Source organism: Pipra filicauda, unplaced genomic scaffold (assembly GCF_003945595.2).
Source record: "Pipra filicauda isolate LSUMZ 115617 unplaced genomic scaffold, ASM394559v2 scaffold58_size5111680_pilon, whole genome shotgun sequence".
NCBI lineage: Eukaryota > Metazoa > Chordata > Aves > Passeriformes > Pipridae > Pipra > Pipra filicauda.
In genome coordinates this window covers 4,143,617-4,166,685 of record NW_024104742.1, presented here as the reverse complement: position 1 = coordinate 4,166,685, position 23,069 = coordinate 4,143,617, and the positions used below count along the sequence as shown (strand labels likewise).

Below are 23,069 nucleotides of genomic sequence, written 5' to 3'. Positions count from 1 at the left end.
GTAAAATTTTGGGACAGCAATTCAAATTTTGGCAAAAATATGCAGAAATTTGGGTTGAAATCAGTGAAGTGAGTGTTAAAGATATCAAATACTTATTAATGGTTATTACAGAATACTTTGTCATTTTTCATCCTGAAAAAAGATTGTGATCTCAAAAGTTCAGCTTTGTAAGAATAAGATCTTAAATGTAAAATTTGGATTATCTGAATGTGAAACGTTTTTGTTATGGCTTGATTTAAAGTTGTTGTTTTGTTATTTTCCCTGAAGTTCTTGATTTCCATTTATTGTCATCTCCAGTGAAATGTAATTTTTCTGTATGGTTGTTCTGTTTTTCCTTTCTTGTTCTGTCAGTGAACTAAAAAAATCCACTGTTTGCATGGTCCTACTACACCACCTGTAATTATAACTTTCAACACATTTCTTCTAATTTTAGGGAGGCTCATAGACCAACAGTCCAACAAACTGGCAAAAGATGAAATGCTGCAGATGATCCGCCACGGAGCCACTCATGTTTTTGCTTCCAAAGATAGTGAGCTGACAGAAGAAGATATAACGACTATTTTAGAAAGAGGTGAAAAGAAGGTTAGAGAACAGTTTGGAATTCAAAATGTATCAAACACGAAATTTATATGTACAAAATTGAAATGGGATCTGGTGATGTAAATCTATTTTTATGCCAAATTTTTACTATTTGTACATGTTTTAAATCATATGAAAGTTTTGAAGGAGTTGAGTTGTAATTATTTTCAAGGTTCAGACTGTGTGCATCATATCTTAAGCACGGTTTATTTTGTGGCCTTTTAAAAAAATGTAAATTTAATGCCAACAATTCTAATAGACACAAAATCTTTATGGAACTTCATTAGGGATTAGATAGCTCTGTGGAAAAATGAACTGCCATTTCAGCTCCAAGGAGTTGGGCATAAATTTAATTTAAATTTAGAAGTTAAATCCTACAGTTGTAGGACTACATCCCAGCATAATAAATTTAGCTTAATGGAGAGTCTTGGAGTCAGATTGTTCTAAATTGAAAAGCACAGTGGGCATCTCTCTTTACAAGAAAATGTAAGTAAAAGTTTAAAGCAGAAAGAGACATTGTGAATGTTGCAGTAATGATGAAAGCTGTATTTTTCAGGAAAGATAAAATAGCTTAAGTGAGCCTAAAAGTATCTTCCTCTCTTTTTAGACAGCTGAAATGAATGAACGATTGCAGAAAATGGGGGAGAGCTCCTTGCGAAATTTCACTATGGACACAGAGATGAGCTTATACAACTTCGAAGGTGAAGATTACAGAGAAAAGCAAAAGGTAATTTTTCTTAGTCTTTAAGACTTAAGTTGAGAGGTGCAAGTATAAAGGCTATACTATAAATGTTATGGCTATGAAGGTTATTCTGGAGAAGTTAGGAGCTATTGAAAAACTCACTCGGCTCTGCAAAAGCATCAATATTCTTTAAATATCATTTTTTTTAAATTAGCTCTCAGGTCCACTGATCTTTTTCATGGTAAAATCTGATAATATTGCTCAAATTTTATCCTTTCTGCAGCAAAAGTACCATGTTGCATCCTACTATACTGCTGCATTCAGCTTTATTTTACTGTCACATATCTGAGGGGGAAGACCAGGCCTGATTCTGTGTGTGGATCTTGGACTTTAGTCTCGTTTTGCAGTGAAAGTTTTAGTCACAAGCATTAATGTGCACTGTTTGTACATTGATTTACGTAGTAATAGAAGGATCATCCAAACAAATAGGTAGTGCTCAGTCCCACGATGTTCCCTTTGTGTCTCTTTGTTTTTTGTGGGATGTATAGAGAAGATATCCTGAAGGTCTTACCTGGAATCAGATATGTGAATTATTATTTGTTAACTACAAAATGCTCTTCTAGCCCAGGTTTCTTATCAATTTTGAATAAACATTTAGAAAAATAAATTGTTTAATGAGAATATAGTGCAGTGTGTGTGTAAGGTTCTTTCTTCATGTTGATAATTTCATTACAAGAAGTAAGTTAAATACAGCAGTCTTGAAATACACTTAAGTAACTTCAAGTGATTCAGTTAAGATTAATCTACTTTTAATGGATTTTTTGTCTGTGTTATAGCCTCTGTAGATGGAGAAGCAATTTATTCATATCACAAGAAATTAGAGTATTCAGAGCCCAAGTCCCCAGTCCTTCCATTGTGTTTTGGTAGATGGAATCACAACCTTACTCAGGTGTCTGACACACCTAGAATACTGTAAAAGGATCTGTTCTTGCCACTCCACTGCCTTGCTTGTGTATTATCTTGAATGTGTTAATCAGCTGTAATTTCTAGCTTATTTTTGAACTCTGTTGTAGTACCCAAGTTATTGAGCACAACCAATACATATGCTATGCAAAAATACATTCCTGTTTTGCACTGCCACTTCAGTCATTGTTCCTGTGACTTTAGGAAAGCCTAAAGCTACTTAAATACCTTTTTATTCTAATCTGTGTGTAGCTGAGCATGATGGAATGGATTGAGCCTCCAAAAAGAGAACGCAAAGCTAATTATGCAGTTGATGCTTATTTCAGAGAAGCCCTACGTGTTAGTGAACCAAAAGTCCCAAAGGTAAGAAGTTGGCAAGTATGGAAGGCTTTCTATGTTAATCTTTTGCTACTCCTCTCCCATGTTGCATCCCCTGCTCTCACCCTCTGTATTTACAAAGTGATAGGTTGCCACTGCTGCTGAATTATTAGAATGTATTTGCACAGAAGTCAAGCTTATATAATGTTGATGTATCTGTGTATTTTTGAAGGCTCCACGACCTCCGAAACAACCAAATATTCAGGATTTTCAGTTTTTCCCACCACGGTTATTTGAACTTCTGGAAAAAGAAATTCTGTATTATCGTAAGACTATAGGATATAAGGTAATGTTTTTATTTTTTCTCTTCAAACCAGTGAAATGTATTTGTATTCCTCGTTGCAGATTTATTGCAACTTAAAACCTCTATTCCCCTGTTTCTGTTCCACTGTGGAGCAGAAAAAGTAATCTGTAATTCTTTTTTTCACTACAGATTTCATATCTGTGTAGCTTTGTGTTTTGTGGTGGGTTCCTAACAATAAAATAGAGTAGAAAAAGTAGAGACAGTTGTGACGCTTCAAATACTCAAACCCAAAAGTGTGATATGTGGTCTAGCTGAGAAATATAAGGTCACCTTCCAGAGCATGACTTTTTTTGTTAAAGCTTTTGTATATCTTATGCAGAAAGTAACTTAAGATAATACTGTCTTTGTGTTGATATGAAGGTAAGTGAACTGATGATGATTTTCCTTTGATTTTGCTGGGATATAAAAGGTTTAAAGATGTGGAGAAGTCTGAATGTATTAATACTACAAAAAGGAAACCAAACAACAGACTTCTCTTTTTTTCTTTTCTTTTTAGTTCCTACTATGCCTTAGTTGAATTTCTCCCTCTTCCCTGCTGACGTTACTGGACAAGTAGTGAACTCAGATTCTGTTTTAATGTTGATTATCTTTACTTCCACCAGTATTGGCTGAGTAAATCAAATGGATCCCCTACTAGATATGTCTGTAACTTGCTTTAAAAAGCAAGCTACTTTTTCATGGCAGGTTTCAGCAAGAAGAAATCACCTATAAAATGTGTTGGAAAACAAAAACTTGTCATACAAAGCAACAGATAGAAAATTGGTGTTGCCCAAAAGTAGAATTAAAATTAGAAAAATTATATTTTTAAGAAAAAACAGAAGGTGTCTCAGAATCTAGTTTGAAGCAAAGAGAATTTATATGGATGACAGGATAGAATTAAGCTAAGCATTAAAAGGAATATAATTAGCTCAGGGAAAGAATTTATTCCATTAATGATCCAACAATGAAGGATGAGAGAATTGCTAATGTTGACAATATGCATGAAAACAGAGAGGTTTCCAGCCCTGTTAGTGAAACCTGTCAGACTGGATAGGTTAAACATGAATACTTGTTATCTTAAAAAGTTAGTGTAACTGTTTACTGGTGGTGAAAGTGATAAATATGATTAAATTTGTTCTTTGAAATGGAACTTTGCTTCTGATGAGACTTCATTATTAAAACTGAAAACTGCCATAAACAGTATCAGAAGGTATGAAATAGGTAGGAACTAAGCTTTATGTGTCAGTCTTAATTTAAACCATCAAAGTCAAGAAAATTTCTTAGATATTAAAAACAGCTAACAGCTCTTAACTTACATATTTTTGCAGCAAAAGGCAGTAGTTCTACAAAATCTTTACTGGACACTGGTTTCAGACTTGTTTGCTGTTGAGTGTAGTGGAATTGCAATACACAGCTTAAAGGCCATGAATATTAAATGGGTCAGTGTGGAAAGAGATAAAATGTTGCTTGGCCTTGTTTACCTCGTGTTGTCTGTCTGGTCCTTACTTCGGCCGTGTGCATAATTTCATAGGAAACCTGGCAGAACTTAGGATTTCACTGTAGTTATACAGCATTTTAAACCATTGGATGTGGGAGAGCAGGTCCTTAGCTGATGAAAAGTGCCACTGAGATCAGTGAACTGCTACAGCTTATGTGAGGTGGGGCTCTGCCCCTCACAATACCCTTAAATACTGGTGAGTACAGGGCATAACAAATTTATAAAAGACATTTGACAAAATCTAGTCCTATTTTTGGGAGGAAGGGTTTAAGCAATAAGATTTGATCTAGCTAAAACACATTTGGTAACTTGTACAGATCAGTACTTTTAAAATACAGTCTTTGAAATAACAATTGTTGCACTACTGCTTTCTGATACCCCTGATTTTAGGTCCCCAGGAATCCTGATCTTCCAAATGCAGCTCAAGTACAAAAGGAGGAACAAAAGAAGATAGATGAGTCTATGCCTCTGAATACTGAGGAAACTGAAGAGAAAGAAAAACTTCTCACACAGGTAAAATAGAAAGAACTGAAGTATTTCATCATGTGTTTTTACTATGATGGAAAGTAAGTACTAATAATGGTAAATACACACAGGAAAGCTACACTGATGTTGTTGAAAGAAGAAAGTACATAACATGTAATGATTTTCCTTGGTTTTGCTTTGAGGGACCTTTCCTGCCCTTGAACAAATTTACTATTTTCTTGAATGTCCTTGAATGTTTCTGAGGCCAGAACTTGTATAGTAGATGCACTACCCAGCAGTACCTGCAGAAACCCAATCAGCAGGTTTCTCCTGTATACATATAGCTTGCATGGATTTTTTTAATCAAAAAGGATTTGAATCAGGACAAGCCTCTATCAACATAGATGGTGTTTATGCAGATGTCTAAGGCACATCACATCTATTAATTCTGTCCTGCTTGAGTTGTTAGGCATGTTCTTTTTATACTGGGACTGAATTCCTGTCCCTGGCTAGTTCTTGCCCTATTGGATGGTCATCCTGCTGAGTAGGCTTATTAGAAGTTGATTGTTACAGAGAAAGGTGTATCTCAAAGTAACAGGATTTTTTGATTCAGAAAATTTTCTGTGAAAGAAATAGTGTACCTTGGAAGAAAATTGCAAGGTCACAATTTCACTACTAATTTCACCTGTGTATAGCAGAGGAAATATTTAAACTGGTGCTGATATGCATATCAGTACTGCTGTTAATGATTAAAAGGAAATACTTGTATTGTGTACATTATACTAGTTCTAAAGATGCTGCCCAATTGTGGAGTGAATTTATTCAGCTGCAGAACTGACAGAGTTCCTTGTAAATATATTTCTGTGATGAAAGCAACTCAGTGCACTACAGATTACTGCTCAGGCATGTGATTGTCTTGTTTGTTCTTGGTGTTTTCTCCTTTTCCTGTCTTTAAATTGTAACGTCTCTTTCTTGGATGATGTTTTTGTGCATTGCATCTTGCTTTACTTGTTCAGTTTTGGATTGATTTCTTTGGTACATAACAAATTCTCTGTTTGACAGTGCTATAGAGTTTCCATTTGATTGCATCTTTTTGGACTAGAGATCATTTCTTGACATACTTATGCTTTCATCCAACTGTTTGTCTGGTACCAGGTTTGTAAATGTCTGAAGTAGGAGCTCTTGCTTTAGATACTTGCACTGCTCTAAGAACTTGTAATGACATTGCATTGCTCACCCTGTACTCCTCAGATACGTGTTTCTTGTATCTGCTGAAAGGTGACTGTCATTGAGCTTGTTTCTTTGGAGAAATATCACAAAAACTTTAATAAGAGAGGGTAAAAACCTCTTACTAATGCATGTGGACTCCTGCCAAAAAAAACCCTCTTTAGACTTTTAATGATTCAGTAATAAGCCCCTGGATAATGCGAGTTTATGGAAATCCTGAAACACCATTAGCCACTGTAATTACGTGATGTGTCAGAGCCATTGCCAGTCAGAGCAAATGGTACATACATAAGTCAAAATTTTGCAAAATGTTTCCCTTCTTCCCAGTAATGCCTTCTTGATCTGTTGCTGCTTGCAGGGTTTTACAAACTGGAATAAAAGAGATTTTAACCAGTTTATTAAAGCTAATGAGAAATACGGGCGTGACGATATAGACAATATTGCCCGTGAGGTGGAAGGAAAGTCACCTGAGGAGGTCATTGAGTATTCAGGTTTGTGATGTTTTGAAATGTATTTCTTAATCACACAGTATTACCATCATTTTTGCTACATGTTCTTTTAAAATGCAGAATTTGTATGTGTGTAAGATTTTTTTTTTTTTACAGTATACAGTGTTTTTTTCAAAAGACTTAATTCTGTTAAAAAGGTTGATTTTTCAGGATATAAAAACCACCTGCAGCTGCCTTCATCCCTCCTTAGTCAAAATTTAGAATTATACATGGTTAATTTACATTGACAACGTGGACCTGTGGAATTGTAAAGTTGCCTTGTAGTGCCAATGTGATTCTTTATGCTGTGTCTCTGCTATTTTAGCTAGTACACCATATCTTTGTCTTTTGTATTTACAAAATACTTTTTAATTTGTACAGATTTCTTCCTCTTTCATTCTTGGATGAACACCATAAAATTTAGCTTTGCAATATTCTTCTTATAGTTAAAAAGGAAGAGCTCCAGAAGAGTTCCCTTCAAAGCATTGAGTTTATTTTGGATTGGCTAAAAGTTGTCACTGTAGAAACCACAGTTTACTGGCTTTTATAACATACAGACTAAGTAGTCTCTGCCCATAGAGATAACTAGTGAAAACAAAAATAGTAATGTGTTTTACTGCTACACCAGTGACTCTAACCTGTTTCACTACTGTTATGGAAAGCAGTACTTAAAAATGACTGCAGTTAATTATATTGAATGTAAAATTTGTTAGAAATTTTTACTAAACCTTTACTTATAGTTAACTTTTAAGGATATTGAATAAAGGGTCTGTGCAAGTTTATTTTTTGGCTAGCATAGTAAACTGGGAGAGCATTAGCACATCTTTTAAGATTTAATGGAACCACAAGCTACATTCTTTTTTTGCCAGAGTGTCTTAACTGAGTAAAGTAGTAAGAGCAGAGGAAAAGGTTACATTCAACAATTTTGTTTTGTGTTTTTAGCTGTTTTCTGGGAACGTTGTAATGAACTACAGGACATTGAGAGGATTATGGCTCAAATTGAACGAGGAGAGGCAAGAATTCAACGGAGGATCAGTATCAAGAAAGCCCTCGATGCCAAAGTAATCACTCCTGGTTTTTTTGTTTTCTGCAGCTGACTCCTTTCAAATTCCTTCAGAAAAGGAGTAGTTGGGGATGGGAGTTCTGTATTCCTTTATATCCTATGTAGTATACCATCTATCAGTGATCTATGCTAATATGTAATAAATCCTTGATGTAATAGTGTATGTTTATTATTCCTCATTTTTGTTTTGCATTCAGATTGCAAGGTATAAAGCACCTTTTCATCAGCTGCGTATTCAGTATGGAACAAACAAAGGGAAAAATTACACAGAAGAAGAAGACAGATTTTTGATATGTATGTTGCACAAGATGGGCTTTGACAAAGAAAATGTGTACGAGGAGCTGAGGCAGTGTGTGCGCAACGCACCCCAGTTCAGGTTCGACTGGTTCATCAAATCCAGAACTGCCATGGTGGGTATCACTTACATGGACAAGGCATTATGTGAAATATCTTGTTCCCTTTTTTTTTTAAGCACCATCACATAAAATTTGGATTTGTGCTTGAACTTTGATGTCGAGGAAACAAGTGCTGAAAGAATAACTTCGGTTTTCATTTTCATTTCTTTTTTTTTTTTTTTTTTATGAAGTAACCTTTTCCCTTAGTGCAGCAAACAACACAATACAACTGAAACAAACAGATTAGAAAACCTGCCAAGCTGAAGTCCCATGTTACCCAAAGGGATTAATGCAGAGGTAGACTAAACTTAAAAATATCCTTGTTAGTTTATTGCAGACTTGAATGTTTTATTGAACAATGTCTCTTAAAATACGACTTTTTTAGAATTGTTGGACAATATTAAAGACCAAAACCATCTAAATTATATACTTGGAGAAAAGAATAGCTTTTCTAATGTAGTATTTAATTTCTAAAAGTCTGAGGAATGTTAGTGATTCACATAGGAATTAATCATTGAAGCTATGGGTTTAAAATGCACTTTGTAGTTGTGAATGTGGATTATCACATGAAAGTGCTTAAATTTCTTTAGGTATACTTTTCTGAAGATTTTATTCGTACTTAAGGAATATAATGCAAGTTCAACAGAAAGTAGACTAGTATTCTGAATTTCAGATTTTTTTTCCCTTTGTCATAAGAGCAGAACCATTAATTTTTAATTTAGTCATTAGGTGGGAATTGATAACACTAACAGAAACTTTGGTGGTTGCAAATAAGGAGCTATGTAGGTTCCAACATCAGAATATTGGAACTCTTTCAATTACTAAAAACTGTTAGCTTTGCCCTGGGATTTCTGTTTAGCCCTCCCCTGACTCAGTTCTTTTTCTTTATGAGTAAAATTTGTGAATCAGTGCACCTTATGTAAGAAACACAAACGTGTTTTCACATGAACGTGTTTAAATAGGAAAAATGTACTTCCAAATTTTTCTGTAATACTAGAAATAACTTAATCCTGCAATGAGTGAGAGCTGTAACACTTCTCTGTCTGCTCGAATAGAAAATCGTATTGGTCGTGGCTGATACAAGAGACTGGAGCTCCCTGTCCTTTATACAGCTGTTGTAGATTCTCCCCATTGTCTTGTAAACAAATTTGCAATTAAATGCTGTGCTGCAGTCATATAACTTAAATGTCATTTTGTATAGAAATCTGGATTTTTTAGTAGTTTAGTCTAGCATTTGCAGAGCCACTGTGCATTGTTGTTTACTGACTTAATTTTCTGGCCTCAGGATTTGTTTATAAAATGTTCTTTCAGAGTTCTGGGTACTGTACTAAGAATAAATAAAACATAAGATAAAATATTTAAAATGTGTATTTGAACAGGTGGGTATATTTGCTTCTCCCAGTACTGCTTGTAATTATGCAATACAATTTCTGCTTGATATTTCAGCAATTAAAGTGTTTCTGGATAGTGCAGCAGTTAGCCCTTAATTAAAAAGAATTACAAGCATTACTTACTAAAATGTCTGTTTGAAGAAATACTGGATTTTAAAATTATGTCCATAAAGAGAGAAGCCTCCAATATTTAGTCCATTAAGAAGTTTCTTTTAAGTTGTCTATGCAGGAATTCACTGAAGTAAATCATAGAGATGGGTACTAGAAATTAAAAATGTAGCTTGGCTTTTAATATTAGTTGATATATAGTTGTCAGGGGTGGAGTTAAATATGCAATTTAAATCTCCTTGCAGATCCTTATGTTCAGTATACTTTTCTTTTTAAAGGGGATAGAAATAATTTGCTCAAGTGTAGAAATAAGTTCCGTGGTTTCTAATGCTGAAATTGAGGCACTGGGAATATAGTGAATCTTCTGGCTTAGGTTTTCTCTTAAATTCCATCCATTAATATTAATATTTTTAGGTTTTCTGCTATCACACAGCTGAAAAATAATGTTATGAAAATACAAAGCTGAAGCAATCTTTCATTTTCAGTGTGCATTTAATTTTCTTAAATGTTTTAAATTGTCATGCTATGTATGGTTTAGTAGTTTATAACTGCAAATCACTGATATAATCTGTGTATTCTAACATCCAGACATTTGTGGGGGGGATTAATTTCTATGGGTCCATTTTACACTAGTTTGGTGATTTTTTTTTTTTTGGTAAAGAAATGTGCTGGAAAAATCACAATACCAAGAATAATGAACCAAATATAAATACAAATATTTATAGAGGAGTAAATAAGTTTACTGCAAGTGGAGAAGACTTCTTAGAATGCTGAAATTCACATGTGATCATTTAAGCTGATATGAAATGAGATAGAAAGGGCAGCATAATTCTGAAAAAGACTTAGCAGACTCTTTGAGAAAACTTTGTGTCCTAACCACTAGATGTCTCTTGAATTCCATACAAATAGCTAATTTATCTTCCATCTTATTACTTCTGTTTCTTCTCCTGAAGATTTCTCTTTGAAAAACAAATTCTGCTTCGTTTATTTATTCCAAGATCAGATGGTTTACCCAAAATGTAAGGTTTCAAAGAGATCACGAGTGCCTAAGATTGTAGGGTTTTTTCCTTTTTAAATTGAGCACAGTTCTTTTTTGTTCTTTTATTTCTGTCCGTGCAGGAAGAATGCAAAATATCATGGCAGTAGTGAAGCAGGTATCTGTTCTCTGAAGTCATAAATTATGCATATTCTTTTTTACCTTTCTGCAAACCCTACCTAGCATAAGACAAATGACTCATTTGTAAATACAGGAATATCCAGGCCTGTGGATAAAACTTTGCTCCCAGGTCAGCATCTCTGCCTTCACTCATGCGGAAGGTGATGGTTCAGTGCTCCCATCTTATTTATTGCAATACTGGTCTTTATAGCTATGAAGGGGTGAGCAAAGTACATCTTATCTCTTTCCATCCTAAAGAGAAAAGTATCGGGCCACACAGAATAAAAACTCATCTCTAAAAGTGCAAGGCATTTTAAATAAGCGTATTTTTGTAGTAATGGAATGGAATGGAGCAGTCCACATTGAAATTTCAGCTGCTCAGTGCAGGATTTCTCATGCAGATTCTTTCTGATGGTAGGTGTAAAGAAACCTGTGTCCATGTCACATCTTACTGTCAACTGCTTCTGTGATATTCCAGAGAAAATTGTTCTTGAGTCCATCCTCTGTCCACAGCAGATGTTTTGGAGTAGTGGTCCATCTGGAAATTTTAACCATGAATCTGTACACTTTAATAAATCTATGTATTTATGCAAACATTTTTCCCCAGGAAAGAGGAGGATTTTTTCTGAATGCCTTGAGCAAATGGATCAAGGTTATTTCTTAATCCTTTCTGTTTAGTTGCTTGTCTTGAATTTAACACAAACCAGTTTCTCATACACTAGTAAAAATCTTGCTGGTTGTTGTTATTAACCAACTTGTCATCACTCTTTGCCCCAGCTCCTAAGTCTGAGTGCAATGTACACAAATTTAATTGATCTAAAATACTTCTGTCATATTGACAATCATCTTTCTGTTTCTGTTACTTTTTATTGTCTGTATTCATCTGTAGAGTGTAGGATTTTGGGACAGAGGCTCTCTTTTGTTCTGTGTTTGGCAATGCAATGTATGTTGGGATGGCTTGCGCTCAAATTTACTCAGACTTATTGCCTTTTTGTCTAAAAGCTGTTGTTTGGGTGGAATTTGGGAGGTTTCATTAGTTGAAGTGAGAGTATTTTAGCTTCAGCAAGACTGTCACATTCTAGGGCACAAGCATGGCACCCTAATTTGTGGTTTAGCCTGTACTGGTGGGTGTTGGGTTACTTTTACATGCATGTGATAGAAAAGACTTATTGTAATACTCATTTTGAGAGGCTACATGCATGACACTGGAACATTTCTAGTAGGGAGTTGTAAAAAAAAATGTCCTGAACACTTTTTTTTGTGTGTCTGGTAAAAAGAATTCTTGTAGTGGCAGGATTCTCTGTGTCCATTCTGAATTACACAGCTTTCACCCAAGGCCACGGAGCATCCTTTGTAGAGGAATCTGTGGAAACTGTAGAACTTAAAGAATATGGTTAAGCTTGAGCGTTTTAATGTCTCAAAGATGAGTCATTTGCTTGACTGTTTCAGAACATTCAGGATCAAGGAAGCATTCAGGCTGCATCGTTATCCATCGGGAACATGATGGCTGAGGCAATATACAGGTTACAGATGCTGAGAAAATAGAGACTAATTTCTGGGCAGAAAGGTCACCTGTTCACTTCATTGCAAATGGACCCATTGTAGGTTAAGATTTATGCTGCTAGGTGATTCTAGGATAGCTTGTGGTTCAAAAATGGCTCCATTGAATTTAATAGAGATAAGACATATTTTTCCAGCTTTTTTCTTTCCTCAGACGAAAACTTCCTGCTTTGAGTTGGAAAGAAAAGCCCATGGAGTCACTGTTCTTAATGTACATAGAATATACTGAATAATTGTAATAAAAATTGGTACTGCTGGGTATTTGGTAAGAGATTTTTTTTCCTTTGAGATGGGGTACAAGACACTGTCTGAGTCACTTGAGTTCTATAAAGCAAGACGACCATTAGTAACTGCAGTACAGCTACTTTGAGTTGTTCGGGTCCTCATCACTTTCAGATGCCTTGCAGGTCTTGATGCTAAAAGCATTTAGGGCCTACCACCTCCTTGGGTGCTGCTTGAAAATACAGCAGTGAGTTCACAATTTCAGACTGGATAGATTTTTGCCAATTTGGGGCTCTACGGGGTCTTACCACAAAAAAACCCCAAACTTTAATCTTTTTGCCGCAGAAAACTATTGCTTAAGGTGGCTTTGATTCTTTTTCTCAAGATACACTTGAAGATCTCTTGTCCTAAAATCTGCCATACTATGCTGGCAGACTGTAATTTGCTTCATCTAACCAAGATGAAAGATCAGTCTTTTGGGATGTCAGTTTGGAAGATACAATCCTGAGAACTCCTTGTCAGGAATTCGAATATTTCAGTAAATCTTTCTCTCTTTAAAGGTTACACAAAGGGAAAGACAGATCAACAGTAACTAAGCTGCATGAATATCGAATGTTTTAGGAAAATGGAGGTACTTCGAGATTCAAGAATTTTGAACATATTTATGTAAACAAGAGAATTTGTATAATTTACTGAAAAAAAATGATGTTTTCTGTTTCTTTAGGAGTTTCAGAGACGCTGCAATACTCTCATATCATTAATAGAAAAAGAAAATATGGAAATTGAGGAAAAGGAAAGAGCTGAAAAGAAGAAAAGAGGAGCAAAAGTTACAGCAGTATGTTTAGCAGCATTTACTTTCCTTCTAGTGGGGCAGAATTCAATTATATTTTGTGAGAAAATGTAAAAGATAATGATAGGCACTGATTATTTTAGTAGAAGCCATTAGGTGAGAGATTAAACTGAAATATTTGTCTATTCACAGCTCTACTAGATTTTTTAGGTAGGTATTAACAACATACAGTATTTTGGGGCTTTTTTTTTTTTTTGAAAAGTCTTTTGTATAAGTAGCAGGGGAAGACTCTTCTTAAGGAAAAGTTACACTGCCTACTTTCTACCTACTTTTGTACCTCATATGTTGGTTTTATTTGTTCTCAGATTGTTACTCCTCCCCTACATAGTAGTTGCTGGAAGAAGAAATGAAAGTGCTTCTTTTATTTTGAAGGGTTGTCATCTTTAGATCAGAATTATGTATAAGTCAAGGTCCTGATCTTTCCATCCAGTTCATGGTATGTGTGGTACCTGCGTCACTGAGACCATGTAATGATTCAAGAATATAAAAAGGGTGGCAGACTTAAGTGTCTACATCAGGGATTTATGTTTGCCATGTTATTATATTCTGAAAAGCTGAACTGAACTCCAGAACACATTAGGGTCACATATCTCCCTTTTGAATAGTCAGTAACAAATTTAAAAGTATAATTTTTTTTTTATCATCATACCACCATTTTGTTAAATTTATAATTATTTTTTCTCTTTAGTCACAGAAGAGAAAAGCAGATTTGGCTGCTGAGAACTCTGGGAAAAAAGATGCCAAGAAAGTGAAGTCGTGAACCTGAAAACTGAATGCTAAATATTAAACTGCCACTTTCTTCACTCCATCTACGTGTATTAATTGCCAACTTCTTTGTATTCATGGTACTCTCCCCAAGTCCCATGGTTTAATTTTGCAAATTTTGTATACTTCTCAATGCCTTCTTTACCTAAAATGTGTAGCTTTATATCTTATGCATTCCAGTATTTTTGTGTACTGTATTTTGTGAGTTTCATGTCTTTGGCAAAATTCACTCAGTCCTTGGTTTTTTGAAGCTTGTGCTGAGGTTTTAGCTTTTATATGTTTTATATGCTGCTGCTTTGAAAGAAAACCTAGATTCTATAGCTGTATTATTGTTGTTTCATATTTTAAATTTATATGGCTGTTGGAAAATAAACTGACTTAATTATTTGAAGAGAAATATACTTCATATTTGTTTTCCCTACCCTCTCTCCCTTTTTTGCATAGCTACATTTAGAGAGAATGTTAAGGTTTGTATAATTGTGCCTTCATCATCAATCAGATTTTTTTTCACAGGAGTGCTTAGACAGGATTAGGAGCATGACAGAACAAAATCTAATTAGACTGACATCCTTGTTTGCTGTCAGCATTAAATGGACATTTTTCTCTGAAATGTTCAAAAGAAAAGCCAGCAAATACTTATACAGCAAATACAAATACTTTTTTATTTTATCACTGATTTAAACACAGGTGAGGTGTTTCTCAGAATGACCTCTAGATGAAAACTTTTCTATGCCAAATAAAAGGAAGTAGTCAACTACCAGCTTCTTGTTGTTTAAGTAGCAAACAAAATAATTCATTTTTGGATAGGTAGGCTGCTCAGCTATGCTGCCTTGTTGCTCTGATTATCTCTGCTGAAGTTCTGCTTTTACCTTTGATTCAACATGTCAGTCAGAAGCAATGGGGATATGTTATGGAGTGCTCCTTTTTAGTATTTCTATTTTAATGAAGGGATGAAAGTGTTGGATGTATGATTTTTTGACTTTGCAAGAATGGCCTTTACTAAGCAGGTTCATAGTTTCTGCTCACCTTGGAGTCTCTGCCTTTCCCAGATCAGTAGAACAGTGACTGTGACATCTAATGTTTTACTTTAATGTTCTGTCTCTGATCTGGTGTTTAGTATGGACCTTGCTGCAGTGAGACATGCCCTCATAATGTCAAGTCTAGATGAATGCAGTGTGCTTTACATGGTACTTCCCTTGAAGACTTACTTGTACATTTCTTCTGGTGCAGTTTGCTTCCTTCGGTGGTTTGAGGTGTTGTGAGATGAAGAAACCTCTTTAAACTCCTTGTATTTCGTGCTTTGCATTGGGTACCTTCTTCTGTATTTGTAAAATCAGGACTTTATAAAATAAAGTTCTTGAGTTCTGCCCATGTTCTTTAATGTCATTTAAAATATATTGATATGTCTTTGAAGTTTTCTGGGATTAGTATCTTAGTATCTCAGTATAAGTTTGATGAGTAATTTCCAGCTTTTCTTGGTGGTCTCTGTTTAAGGTTTGGGTTAAAATGAGTGAGCATTTTAAAAGATGAATAATTTTATTAATTTGAATATATTTTGGAATGGCGTTTTTGTTTGGGGACCAAGTTATTAATAAGCTTTTATTTGTATGCCTTGTAGTGTAAAAAAAGGGTATTCCTCTGTTGAGGTTCATCTGATGAGTGGAGATTTACATCTGGTAATGATGGGGCACAACTTCAGGCAGAAGGTTAGTCATGGGTGTCAGTGTGTGCTTTCAATGAGTGTGCAACCCAGATGGGATAGGTCTGCTCAGAAAAGAAGCTTGTCTCTTCAGCTGATGCTTTTGGTATTGGACTAGTTGACATCCTGCTTTATCCTTGGGAGAAGGACATCTCATGTAATTATGGACGAGGAAAAGGCTGTGCAGCTATGTACATATATAATCACAAATCCCTGGAGTATTGCTATTAATAGAGAGAGGAAGATGCCTTATTTACATTTGCTTTTCAGCTCATGTGCCAGTCACTAAGTTTATGGCCTGAAATTATAAAAAACAGTTAAAAGAGGAGGAAAATAAAAACTGAAAAGCCAATTGAAATTTTTATGGAATTACATGGCTAGGTCTAGAGCTTATTCCATTGCTCCTATTTAGCATTGGATGAATATTTTAATGTTTTAAGTCTTGAAATAAGTGTATTCTCGTTTTGTTTATTGTAGATTAGCTTTGTTTGACTTGCATGTTTTTGTGTATCCAATTTCTCTGTGTTGCAAAGTGTATGGAAAGACTTAAAATGGTAATATCTTAACATGTTCTTTTATGCAGATTTCTTGGTTTGAGTTACCACTTGAGTTAATGTTCACTCTTCTCCTCCTCAGTGACACGATATACAAGTTCTATAGCAAAAGATCATGCAATTGTTCTTCCAGATATTATCCCCTTGACCAGACAGCTTCTCTGAAGAATGATAGATACTCCCAGGAGCTACCTGTTATCTTTTACAGTCTGTAGTCCCTGGTTAAGCTGAATGTGCTGTTGAACAACAGTCCTTGAGAGCACTTGTACGCTATAAACTAGTTCCTCAGCGTAGTGAGTCTTCCCATCCATCATGTCCTACAGTGATAACTAAAGAAAATTGCTAACAGCTGCTGGTCAGGATTAAAGTAAAATGGATCTTTCTTGTCCCTTTTCTGTTCCTGTAGTTGCAGGTACACACACAGTACGTGCCTAGCAAGTATCTTAAATGATATGCTGCTGCTGTGACTCAAAATTAGATGCTGGAAATGAAAGAATCTTCCTATTTTTAACTGCTGTTTTCTTAGGTGAGGAATACTGTTTGTAAGAAGTTAGTAAGCACTGAATGTAATGTGATACAAAACTTCTGAAAAGTCTAGGCCTTTAGGCAATTTGAGAGTTGCCAAAAATATGACAAGATATAAAATTCTGAAAATAACTTATGAGTTCCTGTTCAGCAGACAACTAAAATCTGATTGTGTTAGCATTAGGCTTGAAGAAAGAAAAAGTCATCTAGCACCTTTCACACATCAGACAGTGCACATAACATCTTGGGAGAGGTCAGGACAATTGTGGTGGGTTTTCTTTTTCACATATTCATTACTTCCAAATGATCAGTCCTTTTATTTTTGTCTTATATTAGTGATGACACCAAAAAAGTCATGCTGCTGACCACCTTCATTGTGTTTAATTTCAGTTTGTTGTGATGACACAGAGAAGGAATGAACTTTCTTCTTGCTGGTAATATTAGACCATCATTAGATACTGTTTGCACAAGTAGCTTTACTATACTAAAATATTAAGTAAGAATTTTTTTCTTCTAGATTAGCACTGCTTGTTTGATTTAGTGCTAGTGCTGGTCATGGTTTAAAAAAAAAGTGCAGCTTTCACTCTGAGATCATAAGCAAGGGGTACAGTATGCAAAAATTAATCAAAATCTTTCTAAATGCCTGATAGAAATAACTTTGTTGTGCAGTGCCTGCAGTTCCTGCTGGGCACTGCTGTGTTACAGGCGCTCTCTGTGCATGCCTCTTGCCCATGTTCAGTGGAGGGATTAAGTACTTTCAGTGATCATAAATAAATGCCAAAGCCTTACAGCCTGAAAAAACGTGGAATTTTGCGGTTAGTACCGGTTTATGTGAATGTAAAATGACAAGGTTGGTGCAGACATTGGCACTTGTGTTGCTGGAGGGGATTGATCGCTGACTGTACTTCTGATCTGATTAAGAGAGCGTGACAGTTGTTACATTTTACTTAAGTTTATCTAGTCCGTGTACTTAGCTTCAAGCATGTATGTAAATGCTTTAGTGGGTCACAGTTCTAATGTTTGTTATGTTCTTTTTCTGAAAGAGTTAAAGTTGAACTTAGTTTGCATATTTTGAAATGTAATGTACTCTTAATTGCATTTGCATGATATCCATTCTTTCATGAGAGCCTTAATAGAAGTAATATTTGCTGCCTCAAAGGTATGTCTACATTGTGTTGTTTAAAGGTAACTTCTGAACTTTTTCAAATTGAGATTTGTTTCCTAAGTTGTACATATATGAAAATAAAAATTAATATGAACCCAATGTCTTCTGGTAATTATACTTCTGGTACACATGGGCCCACTCACTTGGATACTGTTCAAGATAGTTTGATTTGGTTTTGTTGCTATTGTGTCTCCCAGAACTTTCAGGCTATGGTGGCTGAATGTAAGGGCTGTACGGTTGTTCCATGTCTGCTTTCAAACTATAATTTCCTGTAATCTAAAACAATATACTAGTAGTGCCTATATTTTTGTGACAGCCTTGCCCGTGTTATCTTGTAGTACAGTATTGTACAATGTATGTTGATCCTGTATTAAAGTATATTGGTTATTTCATACCTTTGGTGTGTTACTAAAATGAAATACTTTGGAACTTAAGTCTGGGTGACATAGAATGGTAGGGACCATGAACTATGTTGTTGCAGCAGTAGACATGCTAGATATTCTGCTTGCAGAGGTGCATGCCCTAAACAAATCCTCAGTTTTTCACTTTTTTTTCTCAGGATGACCCCATTGAAAAAAGACAGTAAGGAGCTCTGGAAGACCAGTTTATCCTGGCATTGACTAGCAGCAATTCTCTCAGCTTCACAGTGACTTTTGATAGACCTCACTCTTTTTCAGGTGAGGCACCTAGACTGGGATGAAGGAGCTGGGAATAGAGATGTGGTTCCACCTTATCTTGTCCTCACTTGCAGCCAAAACAATTGTCGGGTTCACCACAGGAACTGTAGTTCTTCCAAATAGCATTGCTTACTGCCAGGCTGAGCAGGATCCCATAGCTCGTTTCTACTTCTTACATGTTCTCAGGAGTGGGCTGCCAGCACTAAAGTCTACTGTTTTCAAGATTTTCTTGGAAGCAGTACCTGCCAACTCTCGTGGAGGAGATGGTCTGTTCAAACAACAGAACATTTTGATAGGAACAGTGATCCTGGCTGTGGAGTTCGGTATTACCACATGATGATTGTTCTTAGATGCACTCGGTGTTTTGGGGAAGGTTGTGCTTTATACACCTTTTGCAAGGAACAGGTTCTTTTATTTCTACATGGCAGTTTCTTGCCATAAGAAAATACACTGAAAAGTCATCTTCATCTGTCTTCTCATTTGTTAATTAGGTGGACACTGCTGAAGGCCACAAAATCTCAAATTCCACTCAGCAATTTGGTAAATGGCATTCATTATGTGTCTTCTTTTTTTAGCTTAGGTGGATATTCCTCAGGAGATGACTTCACAGTGAGGGCTTAAGAGTCCAGTAAGACTCCTGTTATTTCTCTTTTCTTTGAACTGTTGCTTTCAGATTTTCTTAAAATGACCTTCTGATGTCCTAGATACCTTGATTTTCATGTCTTTATTAATTGAGGGTTGTTGGTCAGGAAGTTTTGTTTGTTGGGGTTTTTTTTGTGTTGGTTTTTTTGGGGAGTTTTATTGTTTTTTTTTTTACTTAGAAGGCTGTTTCAGAGGTGTGGGGTGATGTCCACTTCAAGAACCCTGATGCTGCAGGGACCTTTTAGCCAAGTTGTTGGGGTGAGCATGTTTGTGTTCCCCTGCCTACTCAGCACCACTTCCCCTTGTTTTCAGTCAACTCAAAAAAACTCAACCTGATGTGGCTTTGTGCCTGCCTAATTTCTACTCTGGGTGGCAGGAGAAGTCTTCTGGGTCTCTCTGACTTGAGGTGACACTTCTAGTCCTTAAGCTGAACAAGGCCATCCATGGTCTTGGGAACCTTGAGTGCCCTGTAGGATTGAAAACATGTGGATTAATATTTTCATTCAGTGCCCTGGCACAATGGAGGCTGTTGCTTGTCTGGTCTTCCCTTCTGCCCTGCAATCCATGTGAGGCTGCCATCGGTTCCTGTGTCTCTGGCTGGAGGTTACAAAGCCTCCTTGGAGGCACTTGTTGTTCTGACATCTCTGGACACACTAATTGTACCAGTCCTGGACCCTGATGTGAAGCTGTGCTGCCACGTGCTGAGTGGTGCTTACGAGGCTGGAAAACAGAGGGGAGACAAGAAGTTGTAAGTTATTCCTGTAACCTGCTTTAAATACTGACTGCTATTGGGATGGAAGTGTGGTGGAGTCCCCTGTGAGGAGCAGGAAGATGCACAGGTATGTGATGGGCTCTTGGTTGGGACTAAGCCTTTGCTTCTAGGCCTTATTTCAAATCCCGCTGGGTCAGTTGACATCATGGATATTTTCATTCAGAGGCTCCTTGGAAAGCTGTTCAAATTAACAGACGGGGTGTCTTGGCACAGTTCCCAGTCCTTGTGCAAGCCCTGCTCTCACGGCAGGCTCCTCTTCTGACATTTGAAATGTGGAGGGAAAAGGTTGAATCCTGGAAAAAACTGCCTGTGCTGGGCTGGGAAAATCTGTGTGTACTTAACAGGAGATTTGATGGCTAAATCTATCTATTTTTATTGGTAGTAAACTGAAATTTAAAGTAAAGCCACTGTAACTTGCTGCTGAGTGAGTGGAGTTATGGATGCACTGGAGCTGTGCATGTGCCTTGGGGTGGAGCACAGCTTGTGGGGGCAGCGTTGGGCTTTTCTCCTCCCTATCTTTCCTGCTTGCAGTGCTCTCATGTTCTTACCCGTTCAGACCCCAGGTGGTAGTGTTGGATCTGAAAGGAGGAAATAGGAAGATGGAGAAGCTCCTTTCGCTGTGAACAAGGCTGATGGTGTGGCAATATTGAGGTGCTCTACGCAATTGCTTAGATTTTTGTCTTGACAGGGCTATAGTCCAGCTGTCTCCGCAGAACTGTCACTCCTTCCCAAACATACCTGCAAACTTCTTGGCTGACTGGCTGCTGCCACGTGAGAGGTGATTTGAGTAGGTCTTCCCATCCAAAAGTTGCATTAGCTGGTATGGCACTGGGTGCAACACTCAGAGCAGCTCAGAGGCAGCCTGCAAGGTCTGTACTGGCTTTGTATTTGTGCACATTCCATGACTGCTTGTAGGGGGGCACCTCTACACCATGAAAAGAAACATCCCTTTGTGCCACAGGATTTTTCTTCAGCGACTTACTATTAAAATTATGTTGCTGGAATTTAAAAAAAAACACCAGAAAACCCTACCCTTTTAAAAATGTTTCACCGTTATTTTATGGCTTCTGCAGGTACATATCTCTAAAATGATTTTACTTATTTATGTTACAAAGGAATGATTAACAGTACTTGAATGTGTGGAAGAGGTACAAGAAATTTCTTTTGCTTGACATCAGCCCTGGAGACTCAACATTTTCTTTCAATATTCAAAAAGGAATTTAATTTTAGCTTTTTGTGATGCTCATTGATAATTAACTGCTCCATGTACTGCATCTTATTATGCTACAGGCCTGAAGATTTTCTGTTGGAAATGAAAATCGATTTCAACAAATTCAGTTGTTGCTGCCTTATTAGGTTATGGTACTCAATGTAAATTAAAGTTTTGAATTTATGTCATTGATCAATAGATGCAATTATTGATTTGGGATGTATGAGGTAAAAAGTGAATAAATAAGTTTTTGTCTTTGTTTTTGTAACATGGAAACATGTCAAAGTTTACTGAGCTGCAAGTAACTTTGTAGTGAACCTCAGGCAGAATCAGAATCACAAAGAGTAATGTTAATCTATTTTTTCTTCGATGCTAGTAGGATTTTAAGATGCTGACTGACAGGCATCCTGGTTTAGAAGTTTATTTAAAACCTGGGGTGTAAGGGTGGGCTGATTGCAGCTCCTGATGCCCATCCATGGATATTGTACATAGGCCAACACATCACTCTTCAGAAATCAATATCTTTTCTGCACAGAGGGCTCATTGCAGTGCTGAAGGTAGTCTGTCTGAACATGGCCAGAAAGTCTCCATCACTGGAGGAAACTAAAAGCAATATGGAGCTAATAACACCCTATTAACACAACATATACAAATTAGTACTATCTTTTTTTTCTAGATTGAAATTAAACCATTGATTGCACTCTAAAATATTCCAGGAGTTTTGAATGGATGTACTATTTCTTGCTCAAAACTAAATATTCATGGTCTGGACTAGATGAAACAACATGGGAAACCTGTCACTCAGAGCCTGCCTGTGTGTGCCAAGGTGTGGGAGAGCTGAGAAGAGTCTCCTTTGTAATTAGTGCATCAGGAAGAGTTTGTGTTCAAGGACAGCTTTGCTAAGACTGTGTTAATGGATTATATACCTGTTTTTTCTGTGTTGCTTTTGATGAACAACCTGAGACCAGCAGCATTGCCAGTTTTTCTGCATAATTTGTTTTTTATTTAAAGAGCTTTGAGATCTTTCTTTGAAGATAGCTATAGAAATATTTATTCTCATTGGGAATTAGCTATAGTAATAAAAGCTGAGAAAATGCAATATTTTTTACTACTTTCATGGACCTGGGCAATTGCTTTTAAATATAGAGAGGAAAAAAACTCAAGAGTTGATTGAGGACATAGTTCACTTGATCAAATGGATGCAGAGCCCAGCTTGCAGGAAACCTATTAATATAAAAGACAAAATAGATAGTTTTGTTAGATGGGGACTGCATTCCTGTGGGAGATCAGAGGATTTGCATCAATCACAGCAGCAGTAACGGCAGGTTGTATGTGGTAGGGCCTGTGCAAAGACTACAGTTTGTGTCTCTATCGTATATAGATGGAAATAGATACAGATATCTTGTCAGAGTTAGTGGTATCACAGGAAAAAGTGTATGTGAACTGATGTAGATGTTTGTAGATTATGAACTTGGTAGGTGTTTTAACTGTTGAAGTAAAGTTGAGGAGGTTTGCTGTATTTTCCAGATGGAAAAATGAAGACAACATCCTCTTCCAGTTTCCCAGCCACCTGGTAGCCATTCAAAGACCACAGTTAACTCTTCTTGTATGCTTCTCCCCCCCTGCAGTTTGCAGCAAAACTATTAAATTTGGTAGTTCACTTAGAGCCATTTGATGGCCTTTCTGAAGGGACTGTTGGCCTCTAGAAGACTTTCGATACTTCTTGATCTCCTTCCTTTCCTTCCCTGCACT

At 36.4% G+C, this 23,069-nt stretch overlaps 1 protein-coding gene across 1 annotated transcript in view; it reads left to right on the top strand.

Annotated features, from left to right (window-relative positions):
* The window catches only part of SMARCA1 (SWI/SNF related, matrix associated, actin dependent regulator of chromatin, subfamily a, member 1), a 33,416-nt gene extending 15,006 nt beyond the window's left edge, over positions 1-18,410 (top strand). The window contains exons 15-24 of the mRNA XM_027716421.2: positions 434-582; positions 1,187-1,306; positions 2,477-2,587; positions 2,775-2,888; positions 4,774-4,896; positions 6,434-6,566; positions 7,506-7,624; positions 7,824-8,036; positions 13,183-13,293; positions 13,997-18,410. Of these exons, the coding sequence (XP_027572222.1) occupies positions 434-582; positions 1,187-1,306; positions 2,477-2,587; positions 2,775-2,888; positions 4,774-4,896; positions 6,434-6,566; positions 7,506-7,624; positions 7,824-8,036; positions 13,183-13,293; positions 13,997-14,068 (1,265 nt within the window). The 3' untranslated portion in view covers positions 14,069-18,410. The remainder of the gene's footprint in view (positions 1-433; positions 583-1,186; positions 1,307-2,476; positions 2,588-2,774; positions 2,889-4,773; positions 4,897-6,433; positions 6,567-7,505; positions 7,625-7,823; positions 8,037-13,182; positions 13,294-13,996) is intronic.
* Positions 18,411-23,069: the final 4,659 nt, after the last annotated feature.